At 49.9% G+C, this 17,828-nt stretch overlaps 7 protein-coding genes across 7 annotated transcripts; 4 read left to right on the forward strand and 3 right to left on the reverse strand.

The window, feature by feature from the left end:
- Positions 1–416: 416 nt before the first annotated feature.
- Positions 417–2,330, forward strand: hexA (putative Woronin body protein HexA; the record flags this gene model as incomplete). The annotated part of the gene is given in 4 exon segments (XM_057221267.1): positions 417–435; positions 655–1,069; positions 1,360–1,825; positions 1,845–2,330. 4 exon segments carry the CDS (start codon positions 417–419, stop codon positions 2,328–2,330), a joined length of 1,386 nt encoding a protein of 461 aa, XP_057071539.1.
- A 778-nt stretch (positions 2,331–3,108) lies between these two features.
- N7516_008549 (uncharacterized protein) lies at positions 3,109–4,640 on the reverse strand (the record flags this gene model as incomplete). The annotated part of the gene is made up of 2 exons (XM_057221268.1): positions 3,109–3,671; positions 4,625–4,640. 2 exons carry the CDS (start codon positions 4,638–4,640, stop codon positions 3,109–3,111), a joined length of 579 nt encoding a protein of 192 aa, XP_057071540.1.
- A 95-nt stretch (positions 4,641–4,735) lies between these two features.
- Positions 4,736–6,270, forward strand: N7516_008550 (M28 family metallopeptidase; the record flags this gene model as incomplete). The annotated part of the gene is made up of 2 exons (XM_057221269.1): positions 4,736–4,813; positions 4,867–6,270. 2 exons carry the CDS (start codon positions 4,736–4,738, stop codon positions 6,268–6,270), a joined length of 1,482 nt encoding a protein of 493 aa, XP_057071541.1.
- A 524-nt stretch (positions 6,271–6,794) lies between these two features.
- On the reverse strand, positions 6,795–8,006 carry N7516_008551 (alpha/beta fold hydrolase; the record flags this gene model as incomplete). The annotated part of the gene is made up of 1 exon (XM_057221270.1): positions 6,795–8,006. One exon carries the CDS (start codon positions 8,004–8,006, stop codon positions 6,795–6,797), a length of 1,212 nt encoding a protein of 403 aa, XP_057071542.1.
- Positions 8,007–8,936: 930 nt separating this feature from the next.
- Positions 8,937–13,079, forward strand: N7516_008552 (uncharacterized protein; the record flags this gene model as incomplete). The annotated part of the gene is made up of 2 exons (XM_057221271.1): positions 8,937–8,981; positions 9,120–13,079. 2 exons carry the CDS (start codon positions 8,937–8,939, stop codon positions 13,077–13,079), a joined length of 4,005 nt encoding a protein of 1,334 aa, XP_057071543.1.
- Positions 13,080–14,520: 1,441 nt separating this feature from the next.
- Positions 14,521–15,957, reverse strand: N7516_008553 (copper acquisition factor BIM1-like domain-containing protein; the record flags this gene model as incomplete). The annotated part of the gene is made up of 5 exons (XM_057221272.1): positions 14,521–14,630; positions 14,693–14,766; positions 15,100–15,305; positions 15,368–15,681; positions 15,741–15,957. The coding sequence occupies 5 exons, from the start codon at positions 15,955–15,957 to the stop codon at positions 14,521–14,523; spliced, it is 921 nt and encodes a 306-aa protein (XP_057071544.1).
- Positions 15,958–16,707: 750 nt separating this feature from the next.
- On the forward strand, positions 16,708–17,712 carry N7516_008554 (SRR1 family protein; the record flags this gene model as incomplete). The annotated part of the gene is made up of 2 exons (XM_057221273.1): positions 16,708–17,212; positions 17,357–17,712. The coding sequence occupies 2 exons, from the start codon at positions 16,708–16,710 to the stop codon at positions 17,710–17,712; spliced, it is 861 nt and encodes a 286-aa protein (XP_057071545.1).
- Positions 17,713–17,828: the final 116 nt, after the last annotated feature.

Raw genomic sequence — 17,828 nt, forward strand, 5'->3', positions numbered from 1 at the left:
AATCACTGTGAACGTGTCTCCGCAACCCCAATGCAATTGTGCCGATGTGATGGAGACAAACAAGATCGGCGCCAAGGGGATCCAGATGTCCGATTCGACCCGGAGGTTGCTATGGTGATGGTGTCGGTGGCGCGGTGACAATACGCGCAGGCTGGCCAGCCCCCCATGTGAAAGGCACGGTGTATTGCAGAGTTCGGGGTATCGGTATCCATCTATGGAATTGCATTCCTGGAGGGTTTAGAGTGATTTAACTCGAACAAGAAAGAAGAGAATCCAATCAAACATATTGTATAAATCTAATAGGTCAATTCAATTACCATAGAAAGACAGTAAGGAGAAGAGGGAACCTCGGTGATCAGCGGAGAACCCAAACCGGCAAGGCGGCGTAAACAAAGGGTCTGGCATAAATAATCGTAATGCTCGCCAACTGCGCTGGTCTCTTTCTTCTTCTTCTTCCATTCCTACGATCTAACATTCTTCTCATCTAAGCTTATCTTTTTTCCCCTCCATTCCAATCATCTATCTATCTGCAGGATAAAAAGATCTTCTCTTTTTCTCCTCTCCCCACACTTCGAGAAAGACTTCCCTTTCAAGTCTTTTCTTGTTTAGTCTTTCGAGTTGTTTAACGACAGTTCGAAAGGCATTCGAGAAAAGACGCTCAAAAGTCCGTCAATCTGGACTTTGACGCCCGTGTTCCAATCCCCTTCAGTGTCTTCCCGTCGTCGTACCGGAGTGACGCTGTCTCTGAAACTACTCAGACTAGAGTAGAGGGAGAAGTCAATTTCGATCGTACTTCGCGCGTCGAACGGGAAGATACTCGAGGTTCTGCTCCCCTTCCCGCTCCTGTTCACAGAAAGGAAGAAGCCGAGTTTCGCATTCAAGAAGAGCGTCCGCGCATTCAAGAAGAGCACTCTCAGTACCAGCAGCACCCTCAGTACCAGCAGCAATCTCAGCAATCGCAGGAATCGCAGCAGTACTCGGAATCGCACTCTCAGCAGTACCAGCAGTTCCAGCCTTCTCACCAGCCCTCGCCCAACTACGCCCCTGAAGTTGAGCTTACTCGTGAACGGTATGTAATTGTATTTCCCTCGGTATTTGTTTTGTTTCGTGTCTTTTTTGTTTTTTTCACCCCCCAACCTCCAGCGTCTCCACTTGTGAAAGTGGAGACCTGCAGCTGAACTATCAGTTATTTGTTGTGAGATCTCCTATCTTGGTTTAGATCGATTACGGATTTGGTCGGGGACTAAAATTACGTGTCATCAAAACCTGATCCACTTCAATTAGCGGTGACTGGCTTGTTTTGTTTATATGTTTATGGTACCCGTGCATGTGGGCTGACACCTTTTCTAGCTACCCCAGTTACCAACAACCTTCTGTCGACTACGAAGACCGTACTCAAGTCTACGATAAAGTCGTCGAAAGTCAAATCGACCTCACTGAAAGAGACTACCGTCAGCGTACCTCTCCCTCTTACGACCTCGACGTCTCTTACGACCGTCGTTATCGTCAACCCGTAGACTCCGCCTACGGTTACCAAGCCCAGTCCGCCGACGTCTCGTACGACCGGATTTCCCAACCCCAGACCGACTCTTACAAGGAAGACGACGTCTACCTTAGTGAAGTTCAGCCCCGTGCTCGTTACTCCACCCCGACCCAAGTAAACGTTCCTCAGTCCACTACCCGTGACACCGCCCCCACTCGCAAAATGGGTTACTACGACGACGAAGGCCAGTACCACTCCTTCCGCCGTGGCGTTGAGCGTGCCGCCGACCGTGTCATGCACCCCTTCTCCCACTCCGAGCATGAGGAGTCTCACGCCGGTGAGGTCGTTGCTCCCCCGTGAGAACGTCCGCGTCGTTGAGCCCCGCAACCGTGGCTCCGCTGGCGAGACTGTCCCCATCCCCTGCCACTTCATCCGTGTCGGCGACATCCTGATCCTTCAGGGCCGTCCTTGCCAGGTGATCCGCATCTCGGTCTCCCCCCAGACCGGCCAGCACCGTTACCTCGGTGTCGACCTCTTCACCCGCAAGCTGCAGGAGGAGTCCAGCTTCGTCGCCAACCCCTCTCCCTCCGTGGTTGTCCAGACCATGCTCGGTCCCGTCTTCAAGACCTACCGCATCCTGGACCTCCGTGATGACAACCGTCTCGTCGCCATGACCGAGAGCGGTGATGTCAAGCAGGGTCTCAATGTCATTACCCAGGGCAACCTCTTCAAGCGCATCAGCGGTGCTTTCGCTGACGGCCGCGGTTCCGTCCGTGCTCTCGTCATCAACGACGGTGGCCGTGAGCTCGTCGTCGACTACAAGGTCATCCACGGCTCCCGTCTGTAAATTGTTTTTATTTTTTTCCTGGGTTTCTCCTAGAAGGGGGTCTGGATACGCTTGTCCCTCATCCATGGTGTGATGAAATAGTTATTTGTTTCTTTTCCTTTTTGCTTGTGTGATTTAATTTTCTTTTGTATTACGATCTCATGTATGCAACTTTTTGTGTGCTGGTGAAAACTTGAATGGATTTATCCGTATTCAATTAGCCTTGACTTCCTTGTAACTAGCTCATAATGCAGAAATTAGGCCCATGTCTTCACTTAGTTCCACTTTTCCTTTTCTGGCTCATATTGATGTTGGGTAGAACCCCATTCTGCATGTATTATTGGCTTGGCGAGGATCAGGTTTTTCACGTATGTTACCTTTAATGTTCCAGATGTCCTTGAAATTAAAATATGATCATTTTGAACAATACTCTTGTTCTCTTTCACCATTGTTGAGGTGAAAGTGTAGTTATCACAGATCCTCGGATATATATTTCACAACCATGGTTGTCCTCGGGGTGTCTCCAGGCACCGCTTCCCATTCGCTAACCTCAATTGTCTCTACATTTATGTTTCAAATCTAAACGGAGAAGCATATCCGCGTCGCGAATAGAGTGGCAGATTGGTCCTAAGACTGGAGCAATCCTGGGCATGCCTTGTCTTCCTGTCTGCGCTCGTTTGTCCAGTATATGGCACGCGACCAACACTAGGTTTGAAGCGCACGGTACCACAACACAGTGATGGGATGCGAATCGAACCGGCAATATCAGTGCCAAGTCCAACGATAGATCCACGCATGGCTACCATAACTGCTTCGTCTCCACTGCTGCCGCCGGCCGTGAGGGTGTTGTGTTTCGGTGTGGGTTCTGCACACGTCCAAAAACATTGTTGTGCGAGTCTGTCGGTATTGTCTGAGGCATGTTGGTCTTCACGTACAGAATGACGCCTGTTTCCATAATGATATCGACCAAGACAGAGTTCTGAGTGACGGCCTCGTGACCCAAGAAAGATGCAAATCCGAGAGAAGTCGGCACATCATTGATATTGAAGGTTTCCTTCAAACTAATTGGGATACCGTAAAGTGGGCCGACAGGTTTTCCAGTAGTCTTGGTATGTGCGTCTAGCTCTTCCGCTCTAACGAGGGCCTCCGAGAACACGGTCTCCGCCAAGCGTGAAGTCAACTGTAGCGCAATGGGGGCGCGCTTGCAAAAGGCAGTGGTCACTTCGATGGTACCGAACTCTTGAGTGGCGAGCTTGTCGTGAAGCGAAGTTGCTTCAGGAAGTTCAGCAACCGCGAGGTCCTCTTTGGTAAGGATGCCGCACTTCGAGGGGACATCGAGGATTTTCAACTCATTCTTATGGACTTGCTGGAGGATCTCTGCTGTGTATTTTCCAACATTCAAAGATAAACCCAGGCAAATGGGAGGAGAGCTATGTGGAGAGCTGAGAATGACAACAAAAAAGAGGAATCTATCTTTAACTCAGGATTGTGGACGTTCGTCATCACATTTATACCTTATACTCTGGGAAGGGTGAGAAATAGGCCAATCAAATACTTGGCGACAGTGCTACCAGAGCTATCAGTAGTACCCTCGACTCAGCTCTTGTCATTCAGCGAGATCTGCACCGCGCAATTACATGGCACCACGAGCACTTGGAGGATTATTTGGAGACGCATGCCCAAATCTCTTCATTTTACGAACCAGGCTTTATTCCATTAACTTCAAGAAACACTCATCCTCTTAATTGAAATAACTATTATTATTTGCGCCAGCATCTACAGGGTTAGGCCTACGGTGATAGTGTATACTTTATCGGTCGAGCTCCAAATAAGGTCACTGGGCGTCTCTGGTGCCTCTGATACTTCTGAGCAGAGGTCCAGCGTAGCTACAGCAGCATAAGTAAAGCCAAGAAGGGCGATGGAAGGACTGGGTATTGTCGTCTTTCTTTTTGCTTTACTGATCTCTGATAAGCAGTTATCTAACTTGGCCCACCACCTTTTGGATATAATCAAGATACAAATTCGATCAAACCAAGGGATTATGGCAAATACTATGTTGCGAATATGGACTAAATGATTAGTCGTTAAGGTTCATGGCGCTGGACAATGGACGCAACCCCCCGCAACAATGTTATCCATCCCTACTATCCCGCTTGCAATGCCTTGGCACTGTAACCTCAGCCTTCATGTTAACAAGTGCCGTCGGGGTTCCGCCTGCATGACAATAGCCGGCCCTATGATAATTGCTTCCTCTTATGCCAAGTGAAGCAAGCCAGCCTCTTGGCATACCCCTCGGGGCCCTACCAATCACGCACCATTGCGCTTTATCATCGCGTGATGATCACTAACAATACAAAAAATAGGTATAAGAACACCGTTTCTTGCTCTTGGTTTGGAATAGCTACCTATTCGCGCGTTCCTTAACAATGAAGTGGCTTTTGTTGATAACCCACCTGTCCTTGGCCTTAGCTGAAGCTGGTCGAAGGAAGCCCCTGGTTTCACCGGTATGTATGCATGGTGTATCTCCACCTCGTTATCAGGTGGTCTGACTTATTAGGACGACTTTCCCTCTACGATTCGGTTGAAAGACCTCCTGAAGGGCACCCAACAGCTTGAGGACTTCGCTTATGCGTATCCCGAGCGTAATCGTGTGTTTGGCAGTGCAGCACATAATGATACCGTTGACTTCATCTATCGCGAGTTGAAGAAGACCGGCTATTATAATGTGTGGAAGCAGCCACAGGTGCACACATGGACTACTGCAAAGACCACGCTAACGCTCGATGGAGAGGACATCAAAGCGTCCGCCATGACATACAGTCCCAGCGTTGATGTTACCGCCGGGCTGGCAGTGGTCTCGAACCTCGGATGCGAGGCATCAGACTACCCGAGTGACGTGGCTGGTGGAATTGCCCTAGTCAAGCGTGGAGAATGTTCTTTCGGACAAAAGTCGGTGCTGGCTGCTGCAGCCAAGGCAGCTGCGGTACTTATCTATAACAATGAGGCAGGGTCTGTTAGTGGAACTCTAGGTGGAGTATCTAGTGACCTTGGCCCTTATTCCGCCATTGCTGGAATTTCAGATGTCGACGGCAAGGCCCTACTCAGTGCGGTAGCAAAGGGTGCCGTGACTTTGGACCTTGAGATAGATAGTAGAATTGAGAACCGCACTACATTCAACGTGATTGCAGAGACGAAAGGCGGCGATCACAACAACGTCGTCTCACTGGGAGGTCACACCGACTCTGTCGAGGCCGGCCCGGGCATCAACGATGATGGCTCTGGAATTATCAGCAACCTCGTGGTAGCAAAAGCGTTGACGCGATACTCTGTCAAGAATGCCGTGCGATTCTTCTTCTGGACGGCAGAGGAGTTCGGTCTGTTGGGTAGCGAGTACTACACCTCGCACCTGAGTGCTGACGAACTGGCGAAAATCAGACTTTACCTCAACTTCGATATGATTGCCTCCCCCAACTACGCACTCATGATCTATGATGGTGACGGAGATGCCTTTAACCAGACTGGGCCAGCGGGTTCTGCCCAGATCGAGGCTTTGTTTGAGAACTACTTCAAATCCAAAAAGCTGTCGTATATTCCAACTGAGTTCGATGGCCGATCCGACTACGACGGTTTCATCTCTCGTGGAATTCCCGCTGGTGGGGTTTTCACTGGTGCTGAAGGCGTCAAGACCGAAGCACAGGCGAAGCTATTCGGAGGCCAAGCAAATGTATCATACGATGTGAATTATCATGCTGTCGGGGATAACTTCAAGAATCTCAATCACGAGGCATTCTTGATTAACTCGAAGGCTACGGCTTTCGCTGTTGCAAAATACGCCAATAGCCTTGCTTCTATCCCCCGACATAGTGCAACACCTGCTAAGCGAGTGGCCAAGAAAAGAGCACCCCGATCGCATGCGCACACTAAGAATTCCGGATGTTTCCATTCTCTGGTTGAAATTTAGTAGCTGTGACCATCTATCACTGCCCAGGTGGTTACCAATGTTGATATAAGCAAGTATCCAATTCAATCCATTTTTGTCTGACCGACCACCATTGTTGTCTACGACAAGTAATCTCATATTCTATCTAACATGGGGTTTGAAATTTTAGTACCCAAGATTGGAGATATGTAATACGGAGTACTAGTTTTAAGAATATATTCGTATAGTGTGGAAGTTATATGGCCCCCGCGGAGCGAGAGACTCATGTAATATGAAGATGCGAGGACATCAGTCGACACTCCTTCCGATTTGCCCAAAGTTGTTGGTCTTCAACTTCAATTCGATGATGATGCCAGCGTTAATTTTGTAAACCTTCCAAGGTTACCTCTATCCCACCTAATCGGTGAACGCAAATGCAATGTGTTTAGTTCATTCAGATCATAGTCCCATTATATCAACTCTCACAATACCGCTCTCATGTCTTTCCAAAACATTATTCCACAATTCAGTTCCGCAATTTGTATCCAATAACATCAATTAAAAACCTAGTCGCGTAGACCTCCGATCAGATCTAGAATCGCCCGTGCAACCTCCTCCGGACTTTCCTGGGGCGTCCAATGCCCAGCCCCATCCACAAGCCGGAAGATACGTAGGTCAGCGCATGACAACCCGTTCTTCATCTTCTCGATAGCACCAGGCTCCTGATAATTACCCCAGTCCAGCTTACCCGAGACATAAGCACAAGGCGGCTCTAGCTTTTTCCCGGCAAAGATATCAAAGTCCTTCGTATACCGCCCCCCAGCCGCGGTGCGAACACGATACCAATTCAGCCCGCCATAGAAGCCCGTGCGCCCATACTCGCCCGCATAAACAGCGAGTTCCTCATCTGGCAGCCACGAGTGCGAGGTCAGACCGTCAGACGGCTCATGTGCCATATCGCGCATCACCGTTGCAGGCATAGTCTCATTCAACGGCATGATATAATACCCAGGTAGCTCAATCAAGTCGGCCGCAGACCACTTCCCCAGCGGATGCGGCTGGTTCCCCGACCACGAACCACTCTTCAGATGGAAGTATCCCCGCAAGAAGCGATGCATCTCCTCAGGTCCCAGATCTGACATCTCAGGCCCAGCTTGCTTAGTCGAGTAATACCACTTATAGTGCTTACGGCCGAGCTCCGCAAGCGCCCCATGAATCCCCGCGGCAGCAGCCGACCCCTCGGCACCGCCAGCCCCACCTGCAGCCGCCATATCAGACCCAGCCGGGACATCCGCATTCGCCGTATTAAATGGTAAATCCGGGGCCCCGTTAAACGGATGACTCATGAGCGCAACGCTCTGGAAGAAATCCGGCCGCATTAGGGCGCACATGGCTGCTGATACAGCGCCGCAGTCGTGGCCGGCGACGCACCGCACGGAACGGTAGCCCAGCGCGTGCACAAGGAGTACAATATCCCGCACCAGGCTAGATAGCGAGAAGGTTCCCAGGTCGACATCCTCGTAGCTGCGTGTGTCCCAACCTATGGTGCGGCCGAAGCCGCGCTGGTCTGGGGCTACGACGTGGAAGCCTGCTGCTGCTAGTTTGGGGAGCACGCGGCGCCATGAGTAGGCAATTTCTGGGAAGCCGTGGAGGAGGACTATCAATGGTTTGTTGTTTGCTGGGGTGTAGCCGGCTTCCAGGATGTGGATGTTTAGATCGGTGGTTTGGATGTGACGGCTCGTTATGCCTGCGGGGAGGGGGAGGGGTTGGAAGGCCATTGTTGGTATCGGGATCTTGATGCAATATGTGGGATATATGGGGAAATGTAAGAACGCAATAGGAAGCGATCTCTACATATAGTGACATAACATACCGAGGTTATCTATTTAAGTCGGTCGCGTTAATTAACGCGTTGTATATCACTACCCCCATAGCCACTCATTTATATTCATTCCAACCCAATTTTCTTCTGAACTAAATTTAAGACTCTAAAGCTATGCTGTAATAAGATAATATACAAACATAGTGACCTAGAATGGCGTAATGGTGGTTTAAAGGCACGGGTTGTTAAATATTAGGCTTTATATTCACCCGATATGGGCTATGAAGTTAGCGGATTCGAAAGGTTATAATGTCCTAATAATAGACATAGTTCAGAGTAATAAGGGAGAATTGGCAACAATTCAGCGCTAGATTTGCTTTGAATAATAGCTTAATACTATCTGCATCCTTCTACATAGTTATATGTTGTAGTTAACTATACGTAGAGTAATACCCCAAGTATAAGGCTGACATAAGCAATGCATAAAAAGTCCAGGCGGTAAACCAAGTTGTTGTGCCTGACCCAAAGTCATGACGCAAGTTCCTCTCGATCTCGGATCTGCCTGGATCTGCTTCGATCAGTTTTGATCTTTTTTTTCTTTTTGAACCTGCTTTTTCCCTTTTTTCCAGCTCTCCTTGCCTGACATTGCCTTCATATCTCCTTGTTTTTGACTGGTCCTGACTTGGTCGATCCCTCCCGAGTTGCTCCCCCTCAACTTCTTAATTTCCCAGTTTCTACTTCTTCCTATAGCTACCCCATCGCATCATCATTTGGAGATCCACCTTTCATCCACTTCAATTTCGGATCTCGGCGCTGCACTAAGCAGTGACCGGCCATCCGGTCTTTGATCCATTCCAGTCCCTAAAAAGGCCCAAGACTCTGAACAATGGTCTTCGGTCGTCGCAAGAGAAGTGCCTCTGCCCATCACCAGGTGTGTTCCGCGCATCGAATACCAAAGATAGCAGATCTCCCTATCTGTGAATGGGTCCCGTTGCAGCACTTGATGCAATCCAACGGGTACCTGCAACCTATGCATGAAAATGAAACTGACAGCCCCCCTTCCTTCTAGCCACTCTCCACACCCGCCGCGCATTCCGCCCAGTCTGCCGCCAGCCATGCTTTCCTAAAATCCCAACCCTCCACAACCAGCTTGTCCTCCGCGGCAGCTGCAGCTGCACTCCGCAACTGCACACCTACCCCGACCCCCATTGAAAATGTCCAGACAAAGCGCATGGTCCAGCGGCGGAGCTCGACCCAGTCGCAGGTTAATCCCGTTAGCGGTCGCCGTTCAGCCAGCGTAGGTGGGACGCTGCATCGCTCCAGTAGCAATAGTTCGATGAGCGCACGCACCTTTCGCGATCAGTCCCCCCGTCGCCCAGCTACCAGCTCCGGGCCCGTCGGGCCTGGGCCTATACCTACCAATGTGCCTCCATTACCTACTCTCCCAACGCAGTTTTCGCAGCGGAAGCTGCCGAACCGACGTGCGATGAGCATGGAGCCGTCAATGCGTTCACCTCCATCGTCTCCACCGCGCTCTGGGATGAGGGGCGTGGATCGGGAACATGGGCGAGGATCTCCGATTCAGGTAGCTACACATCAACGTGTGACTAGTCTTGGGACTGTTCCAGAATTGGAACGATCGGCGAGTCGGAATTCAGTGAATTTTTCGTACCCCTTGGGCTCGCGACCTATCTCGCCGATTGCAATGCCTGAGGATAATCCGATGAGCCTCCATGATGCTATTCAAGAATCGATTGCTGAGGTATCTGACAAATTTCCAAAAGGGAAACCTAGGGCACAACCATCTGGCATCCTAGAAGAAAGCCCCATTGCAAACAAATCTGGTTCTTTGGCTGGTGCCGCAGGTGCTGCGGCCCTAGCGGTTGGCGTGTCAAAGGACAGTCCAAGTGCGAATGGTCGGACTGGGAACGTGCGAAATTCGCTTATAGAATCCGATCCTCTAGACCAATATACCGGTGACGCTAGGTCTGTTGTGGCCAGCGTGGAAAGTGAACACCCATCCTCCCGAGCTCTTCCTAAGCGGTGGCCATCCACTGTTCAAGAAGAAGAGGAGGAGGCCGAAGATGACGATACAATTGTTCAAGATATCCCTATACGACAAGGCAGACACCGAACGACGAATGCATCGCCAACTGCTGATCACGTAGAGGCAGCACCAGTGCCCTCATCACCCTCTTCGGAACTGCAAATAGGGCAGCCGCCAAACTGTCAGTCGAGCAGCCTAGGTAGAACTGCCCGTTTTTCCAGATTGCTCTCTGTAGCTGGAGCCGGTGATCAAGTTCACCAGCCTCCACCCAGATCAGTATCTCCTGCCAAATCGGCTTTGAAACACCCAAGGGGAAGCTCTTTATCGCCTGATAGGAGGGTTGGGGCAACCGGTCGAGCTCTGCCATCGAATGAACTATCAGATGGTACCTCAGTGGCCTCGGATGAAGGATCTCGAGTTGACACTAGAAAGAAGTCTGTTAAGGTCAGTTTCGATGATGAGGCTGAAGTCGTCAATCCAGTAGCCAGCCCTCCTACCTCGCCAGAAGAATATACACCTGATTCTCCGCCCGGTGGTAAAGCCAAGCCTCGTATGAGTTGGCTTAGTGCTGAGAAGAAGAAGTCGCCAGCGGAGTTTGCGAGTGACGATGACTGGGATGTAGTCATCAAACCCCGACAAGTTCTTCCTTCTTTCGGAAGCATTCGGGGGAGCCGAGGCGGTGGTGCCCTCAAAAGGTCGCCAATCCCAGATTTTAGTGACAATGAGTCCAGTTCTTCGTCTGCATCTGAGGTGGCGCCTAGCCAGGAGATGTCGCTCTCGAATGAATACTTCCAACCACGCGGTTTGGGGGCTCTAGAGCAGTTATCCATAAATGGCAGTCTGCACACTTCGCATTCGGATACTAGCCCAGAGGCCAAACGAGAAGCTGGAGTCGCCGATGATACAACTGAGAAACAGCCATATTCTAGCATGGGCTCGAAATTATCTGTGCCTACTATTGCTGTCGAGCCTGCTACACCCCCAGCAGACGGAACCACACAAAGTTTCGACATGAAGAGATCTAGCATGGACCAGTATAGGATTCCGGGCGGGTTCCCGCGCTCCAGCTCAGATCGCACTCTCGATTCGACTGCGAAGAAGACTACTAGCACACAGGCCGTGGCAAGCGCCGTTCCAACGCTGGACGACGTGGATACAGAGGAGGAGTCTGGTGATAGCGTCTACAGCGATGCAGCGGAAGACATGGATGGGGATGGGTTTGGATCCATCAATGCCATTGTCGATAGCCGGTCAGCCCCTAGGTCCGCCCCGACTGAGGAGATTGCGAGTGAATCCCGGGATGTAACACCGAGGCCTATCGATAGAGCCCCCATGGTGGATAATCAGTCACAAAATGTGACTGGTCAATCACTTGAGGAGCGCTCCATGACACCGACTCAAGGCACTGTCGACCGCCTTGTAGAGGAATCCCCTGCCTCTTCGGTTGACCATATGTTTAGTTCCGCATACCCGCCAGTGCCAATTCAGTTGCAAACTCGTAATGCGGCTGCCCAAAATAGCAGCGTCCAGACACAGCCCACCATGCGAACCCGCCCTATGTCGGTAAACGTGAATGGCGCGTCTCATATGGAGGATCCCCGGTGGTCCAGCAATGATGCTTCTTCGCGAGGTAGCAAGGCCAAACCGCGTCCACTGTCTCTTGGCCCGGTTTTCCACAATCCAGGAGGACAGACAGGTATCCCTAGCACTCTCCGCCGGAAATCGTCGAATGGAAGTGATTCCACAAGCAGCTTCAAACGCTCTTCTCCGCGTGCAGATACCCACTCCATGCGACGGACGATGAGATCCGGTGCTTCTGGTCCTAATGTTCGAGTCCAATCTCCAACAGAGCGCAACGAGTCTCCCCTTGAACATCGTCCTCTTTCATCTGGCTCCTCGAATGGCACAATGCGCAAGACTCTCCGAGGACCCACTGGAGGTGAGCGATATTCGTTCTTTTCAACAAACAAGAAGGCACCTCCGAGAGCGAAGTTCACCAAGGCACCCGCTAAGTCGGCGCGCGCGACTCGCTTTGCAAATTCAGATGGCGAGGATGAAGCCCGGCCTCATGTCTTCACTAGTCGGTTTGCAGATTCTAGCGATGAAGATGAGCCTAGAAGTAATAAGTTACGCCCTGTTCGCGGTATCCCCCGCCGCCAAGGTGCTGACGACGGTGACTCGACAGAGTTGGAAGATAGCTCAGAAGAGAGCGCTCGGCAGCAAGCACATTCAGTGCTTGCATCCAAGCCAGTGCTCTCTTCATCCAGTTCCCGCGGAAAGAACGCACCAGATATGTCTGGAATGGCAGCTGTGGCCAAACAACGTGGCATGTCGCAGCGAGACTTGGAGGAGTTCATCATGGCGCCTCCCCATGGTCGGAAGCAGGGACTTCTCACCCGCCTTAGGATCAAAAAACCCAAGAACTCGGATCAGGGAGTTCGCGAAGCTGACGCCCAGAGTCCCCTAGAGCGGTCGCGTCCGGAATTCGATCAATTACGCGGCGAGCGCATGGTGAATGGGAACCACGGCACCACAACAACCACAGTGTCTGCCAGGAATCCAGAGCCGACTCGTTTGTCCAAGCTGGTGAAGAGAAATTCTAAACGTCAGTCAACAGGGCCAGACGCTTGGCCCCTCCACCACAACGCCAAGGAAGATGAGCCTATCCAGCTCGTCGCAGAACAGCCATACAGTGCCCCGTCGTCTGCTCCCCAAACGCAGAATCCCGCGCCGATAACATATGGAACAGGCGCAGTACAAAATGGAACCGTCGTTGTCAATGGGAATGGCGCCCACGGTGCATCTCCGATTGCGAAGGAGCCCGAGGCGCCCCGCGGCGGACCAGATCCGAACAATGATAGCACCTCTGAAGTCACGAACCCCGATGATCATGGGCTTTCGGCGCGCGACATCGTGATTGCTGGCTCGGGACGAAAGAAACGATTTCCTCTTCTTCGGAAGGCATTCGGTCTGCGCGCGTGATCATATGTCGCGAATCTGAACTGTGTTCTTGTAACCTTGCTTCTGAGTCAGACGGTTGAACAGATGCCTTGTTTCACGTTTCAGCTCTAATTCTTCTTGGTTCCCTCTTTTATTTTCTTTCTCCTTTGCACACCTTTCTACCAGGGAAGACATGTTGCCTCGATGGCTACTGTTGTTTTTCCTTCAAAAGTCGACTCCATCTTCTACAATATCTAATCTCTAATGACTGATATACGCCCCTTGGTTTGCTTCTTCTGGCTCACCTTTTTTCTTTTTTTTATCTTTGTTGTGCCCTGTATTCCACCTTTCTCGCCCTCTCGCTGTTTGGGAAAAACACGAACCCCAAAACTGGGTATTACACTCTCGCTCATACTCTTCTTCTTCTTTCCTTCTGTTTCTTTTTGATCTTCCGGTGTGGCCCATTGGAGTTGTTCGCTTCCATGATACCCTCGTTTTTCCTTCCCACCCTGTATTATTGACGTTCTTTTATATCAACCTCGGCCCCTTATTAGGCCAGGACGAGATTGTGTGTCGTTTTGGCTATTTTCAGACTTAATTTTTTTATTATAGATCTGGTCACAAGAGACAAAATATGATCTACCTAATGTTTCTGTTATATTTTACATGTCAAATCAGTAAAGGTTGCGGTAGGAATAACAAGCCTGTTATGCTGGTCTTGGTAGAGTTTGCATTATTTTCTCTGCGCAAGCAAAGACATTATTTCATCGGAAAGTAGAAATCATTGGAACTGGCTATGACTTGCTTTTTACATCTAGTCTTACAGGTTGTTTCACAAAGAATTAGTTTATCTCAGCACTTCCAAGGTTCATTTCTAAGATCTCTATTATAGTTGCAATTTCATGGGCTCTTTCCGTCAATATGGCTAATAGGAGGGTATCCACATGGACTGGCCGCTTGGCCTAATGGTTAAGGCACCCGACTCCTATTTAGTAGTGTCATCGGGAGATTGTGAGTTCGAATCTCATAGTGGTCGTATTTTTGCTCCCGAAAATCCTTATTAGGTTCGGGAGTTTTTTGTTTGAATAAGATATTGTCGAAAGAAGGCAAAAATACAATAGTTAGGTAAAATGTACATATGTATGTATGAAACATCTAATACACACAGTATACATACGCTCGGTCCTAATCGGGAAGGTTCGAACCGTCAACAAAACGCCCACAAGACTCTTTTATATTGGAAAACACAGGTCTGAATTCAAACTTCAGGATACTATTAAGGCAGTGCTTTCAGTATTGATATCATCACATATGTAGATAAGATGAGGTAGGCCTCGGCGATAACCATGTACAAGAAGCCTAAGCTAGAAGATTAGTCGCCCTATAACTAGTTAGTATAACTCATACAATTTAATATGCAATATGATATTTGAAGATATCTACATTATTGATCGGAAGGAATGTTTGTAACCCTGGAGAGGCCCTATAGGTGGAGGTTAGGAGGCATAGTAGGTGGGTTGGATAAACCAAGCTGATTTTTGATTTTTGTCGAGGCGAGTGCTGCTTCGAGTGAGTTGTTTTCGATGGGTACCACTGTATGAATTAATATTGGGGGAGGTAAGGTCATCTTCGCATCCTGGAAAGGAAGCGCTCACCGTCGCAAAACCCAACTACTACAGACCTTGGAGTTGAGATACCGTCATCTGACTGAGCAATAGGACACAGCGACCTACCGGTCCAATGAATGTTGGAAGCTATATAGAACGAGCTCAATAGCAAAACAATAAGAGCATGTCGAGGTTGAAACCTACTCAAGATTGTCAAATCGGAAAGATATATATTCGTTCAGTAGAGCTAGAGAGATAAAGCCCAAACACCAGTAAACGCCAAAAAGACCCAAAACGTCGATTAGACAGACCATTTGAGAAAGACATAGACATGCAGTATCATCAACACTGATTTTGAAGCGTCACAGATTAATGAAAACCAGGGGTATGGCGCAAAGGAAAGACAAAAGCAAGGAGCGCACACAAATGCAATCAAGAAAGCTCAGCATATCTACATGTACAACCCGAAGGCGACAGCCAGAAACAGCGGTACGACAGCCGCAGCCGACAGTTTCGGAGGCTGTAGCATCGCCGCCCCCGAACCGATTGAACTGGTGGTGTACATGTACTCGAAAGAGATGTCCGATGAATTGAAGCAATTGTCGCGAGTGACCGCCTCAACGGATGCATCGCCATCTTCTGCGAACTCAATGTCCACGCACTAGAGCCAAGTCAGTACATGGCTTCCTGGATCGGAAATAAGAAGGGGGCCTGGGGACATACATTGAATAGCGCAGCGCCGTGCTTGGCTGTCTCGACTAGCTGAATTGTGGCGTAGTCACCCGGGCTGACGGAGATATTGGCCGGCAGAGGCACCTGGGGCAGACACACGGTACCAGGGTAAGGGTTGTTGGTCGGGCCGACGATCTGGAAGGGCGGGACAACCGGGTGGCTCATGTTTTCTGGGATTTCACCGAAGCCGAGATTGACATAGATCAGGGCAGTGGCGTGGCCTGGGAACCAGCCCGGCTGGAAAGCGACGGCACCACCGCTGACGGGCCACTTGGTTCGGTTGGTCGACCTGGGCATACCACCACCTTGAAAAATTCGAGTCAGTGATTGATGTATAAGGACGAGCGGATAGGTTTTTTCTTACAGGGATAAATCCACTCCATGCCGTATGGGTAGATGTATGAGCCGTTCTTGACATCGTAGGAAACACCAAGACCATTAGCTTGCTGGACGGTGCCGTTGGTGTGGAGGTTATTTCCTCGATAACCAGGGTACGTGATGACGGTGTGAGCGTGCGCCAGTCCCAAACACAGCAGGAGTAGGACGGAAGCCCATCGTGATATGGATTGTGTGAAGCTCATGGTGAGATACGACAGCGACGGTGACAAGTTGCAAGAGTTGAACAGGAATTATTCAGCTGTCGCTGAATGAGACTTGGATTCAACTTCTCCGATCGCAGGATAAATAAAGCAGGTAGGAGAGGGAGGACAACGGTATTGGCAAAATGGACACCAAAATCATAGAACTCCAAGACCAAGACCAAGCCATGATTTTCGAGGGCTGTATGGTCTTTTTGAGGGGTACCGGGCCTTCACTAGGGCGGACGAGTCAGAACCCTGGAAAGCAGATGTGACCGAGACTGCATGGCGAGGCATCTGTGACTGGCTCCGGATGGTGATGAAGAGCAAGGGTAGCCTAGGATCATCACAACCCGCTGCAAGTGCCATCACCTAAAGGGTGATGCTGCACGATGATTTGCTGAACGACCAGCGGTGGAAGCGCCGAGGAGGGACGCTAACGTTCGGGGAAACAACTTGAGCGCTTACAGGAATGTGCGAGTGTGCTGAGAGGATAAGTTTTGAAATGTTGGATATTGTTTTCCTGCAAAGCATTTCACTCTTTTTCATGCGAATATGTAGCTCTATCTCACCCTAACCTTGTCTTGGAATGGTTAACTATACTCCTCCAGCCAGTTCACTTAGTAAGCCTTTTGGAGTGCCGCCAAGCATTTTCCCCCGCATCTCCAAAAAAAATACAAAAAAGCTTCAATAAATCCAATACATATACAACCTTGGAATATCCAGATTTATATAATTATACGTATATAAAATATGCCCCATACATCCCACCCTTCCCGTCGAAAACAACAAACCCAAAAACGAACCCAAGTGACCGACGACGATGGCTGGACTCATGTCGCGAGCGGCGGCAACGTGCGGCGCGTAATGCGCACACGTCCGCAAGGCACAACTGCAATCAAGGAATTGGAGTCGGGGGTATCCTCTGGCCAACCCGAAGAACCCATCCTGACCCCAGCAGAGGCACCGGGTCGACTCACGTTGTCCGACCTGCAGGCGCAGTTCCAAACCCATCGTGAGAGGTGGGAGGCTTCGGAGAGTTGGACTAAGTTGACGGGCGTTTTGGATGAACGGCTGAAGAAGGCCCAGGAACAGGCTGACCCTACTTTATCGCCTCCAAGCCTTTGCCCTGTTGACTCCATTGTCTGCATCGGGCTTGGGAGCCCGAGTGGGTTCCTGCGTGATGGATGGGTTGATCGGCGCTCTGTGTCGCTTTATCAGCTTGCTGCATTGGCAAGTATAAAGGATCAAGTTGCCTGTTCGTTTCCCGATCTTTTTGGATTTGGCTTTCTTGCCTTGGTTAGGCTAGTTATATCTTAGATTAACTTTGATCTTCTCCACTTCCACTACCGACTATCGCATTTTCAAGATATCCCACGCTAACAACACATCCGCATCACAGGCACCACTTCCAATCTCAAAGTCTACGCCCAAGACCCTGTCTTCAACATACTAGATGAATCTCTCCTCGCAGCTCTGAATATAACAGTCATCAAACACCCAGAGGCCTTCTCGCACATCACAGCGAACACGATGCTCTTCTGCCCCGGCGCAGAGCGCAAACATCTTGAATTGTTGCTGCCATCGAAACCGTGGCTGTTGTTCGGAGGTCCGCTTGAGCATGCGGACTCTGGAGGTGTACTACAAGGATATGTAGATGGTGCTGGGTCATATTGCTTGCCGGTGTTTGAAGCGCTTGAGCATGCTTTTTGGAATATGAGGCTATATTGGGTTGAAGAGGTGGTGGGTACGGAGTGATATGTATATAAAACTTTTGGTATTTTGGATATTTGTGGTTATATAAGATGCATGGGATTATAGAGGTTATAGAGGTCATAGACTAGGTTAGGTATGCATGGGATTGGCGTTAATGT

Source organism: Penicillium verrucosum (assembly GCF_028828655.1).
Source record: "Penicillium verrucosum strain IBT 35672 chromosome Unknown utg000003l_segment0_segment0, whole genome shotgun sequence".
NCBI classification, from domain to species: Eukaryota; Fungi; Ascomycota; class Eurotiomycetes; order Eurotiales; family Aspergillaceae; genus Penicillium; species Penicillium verrucosum.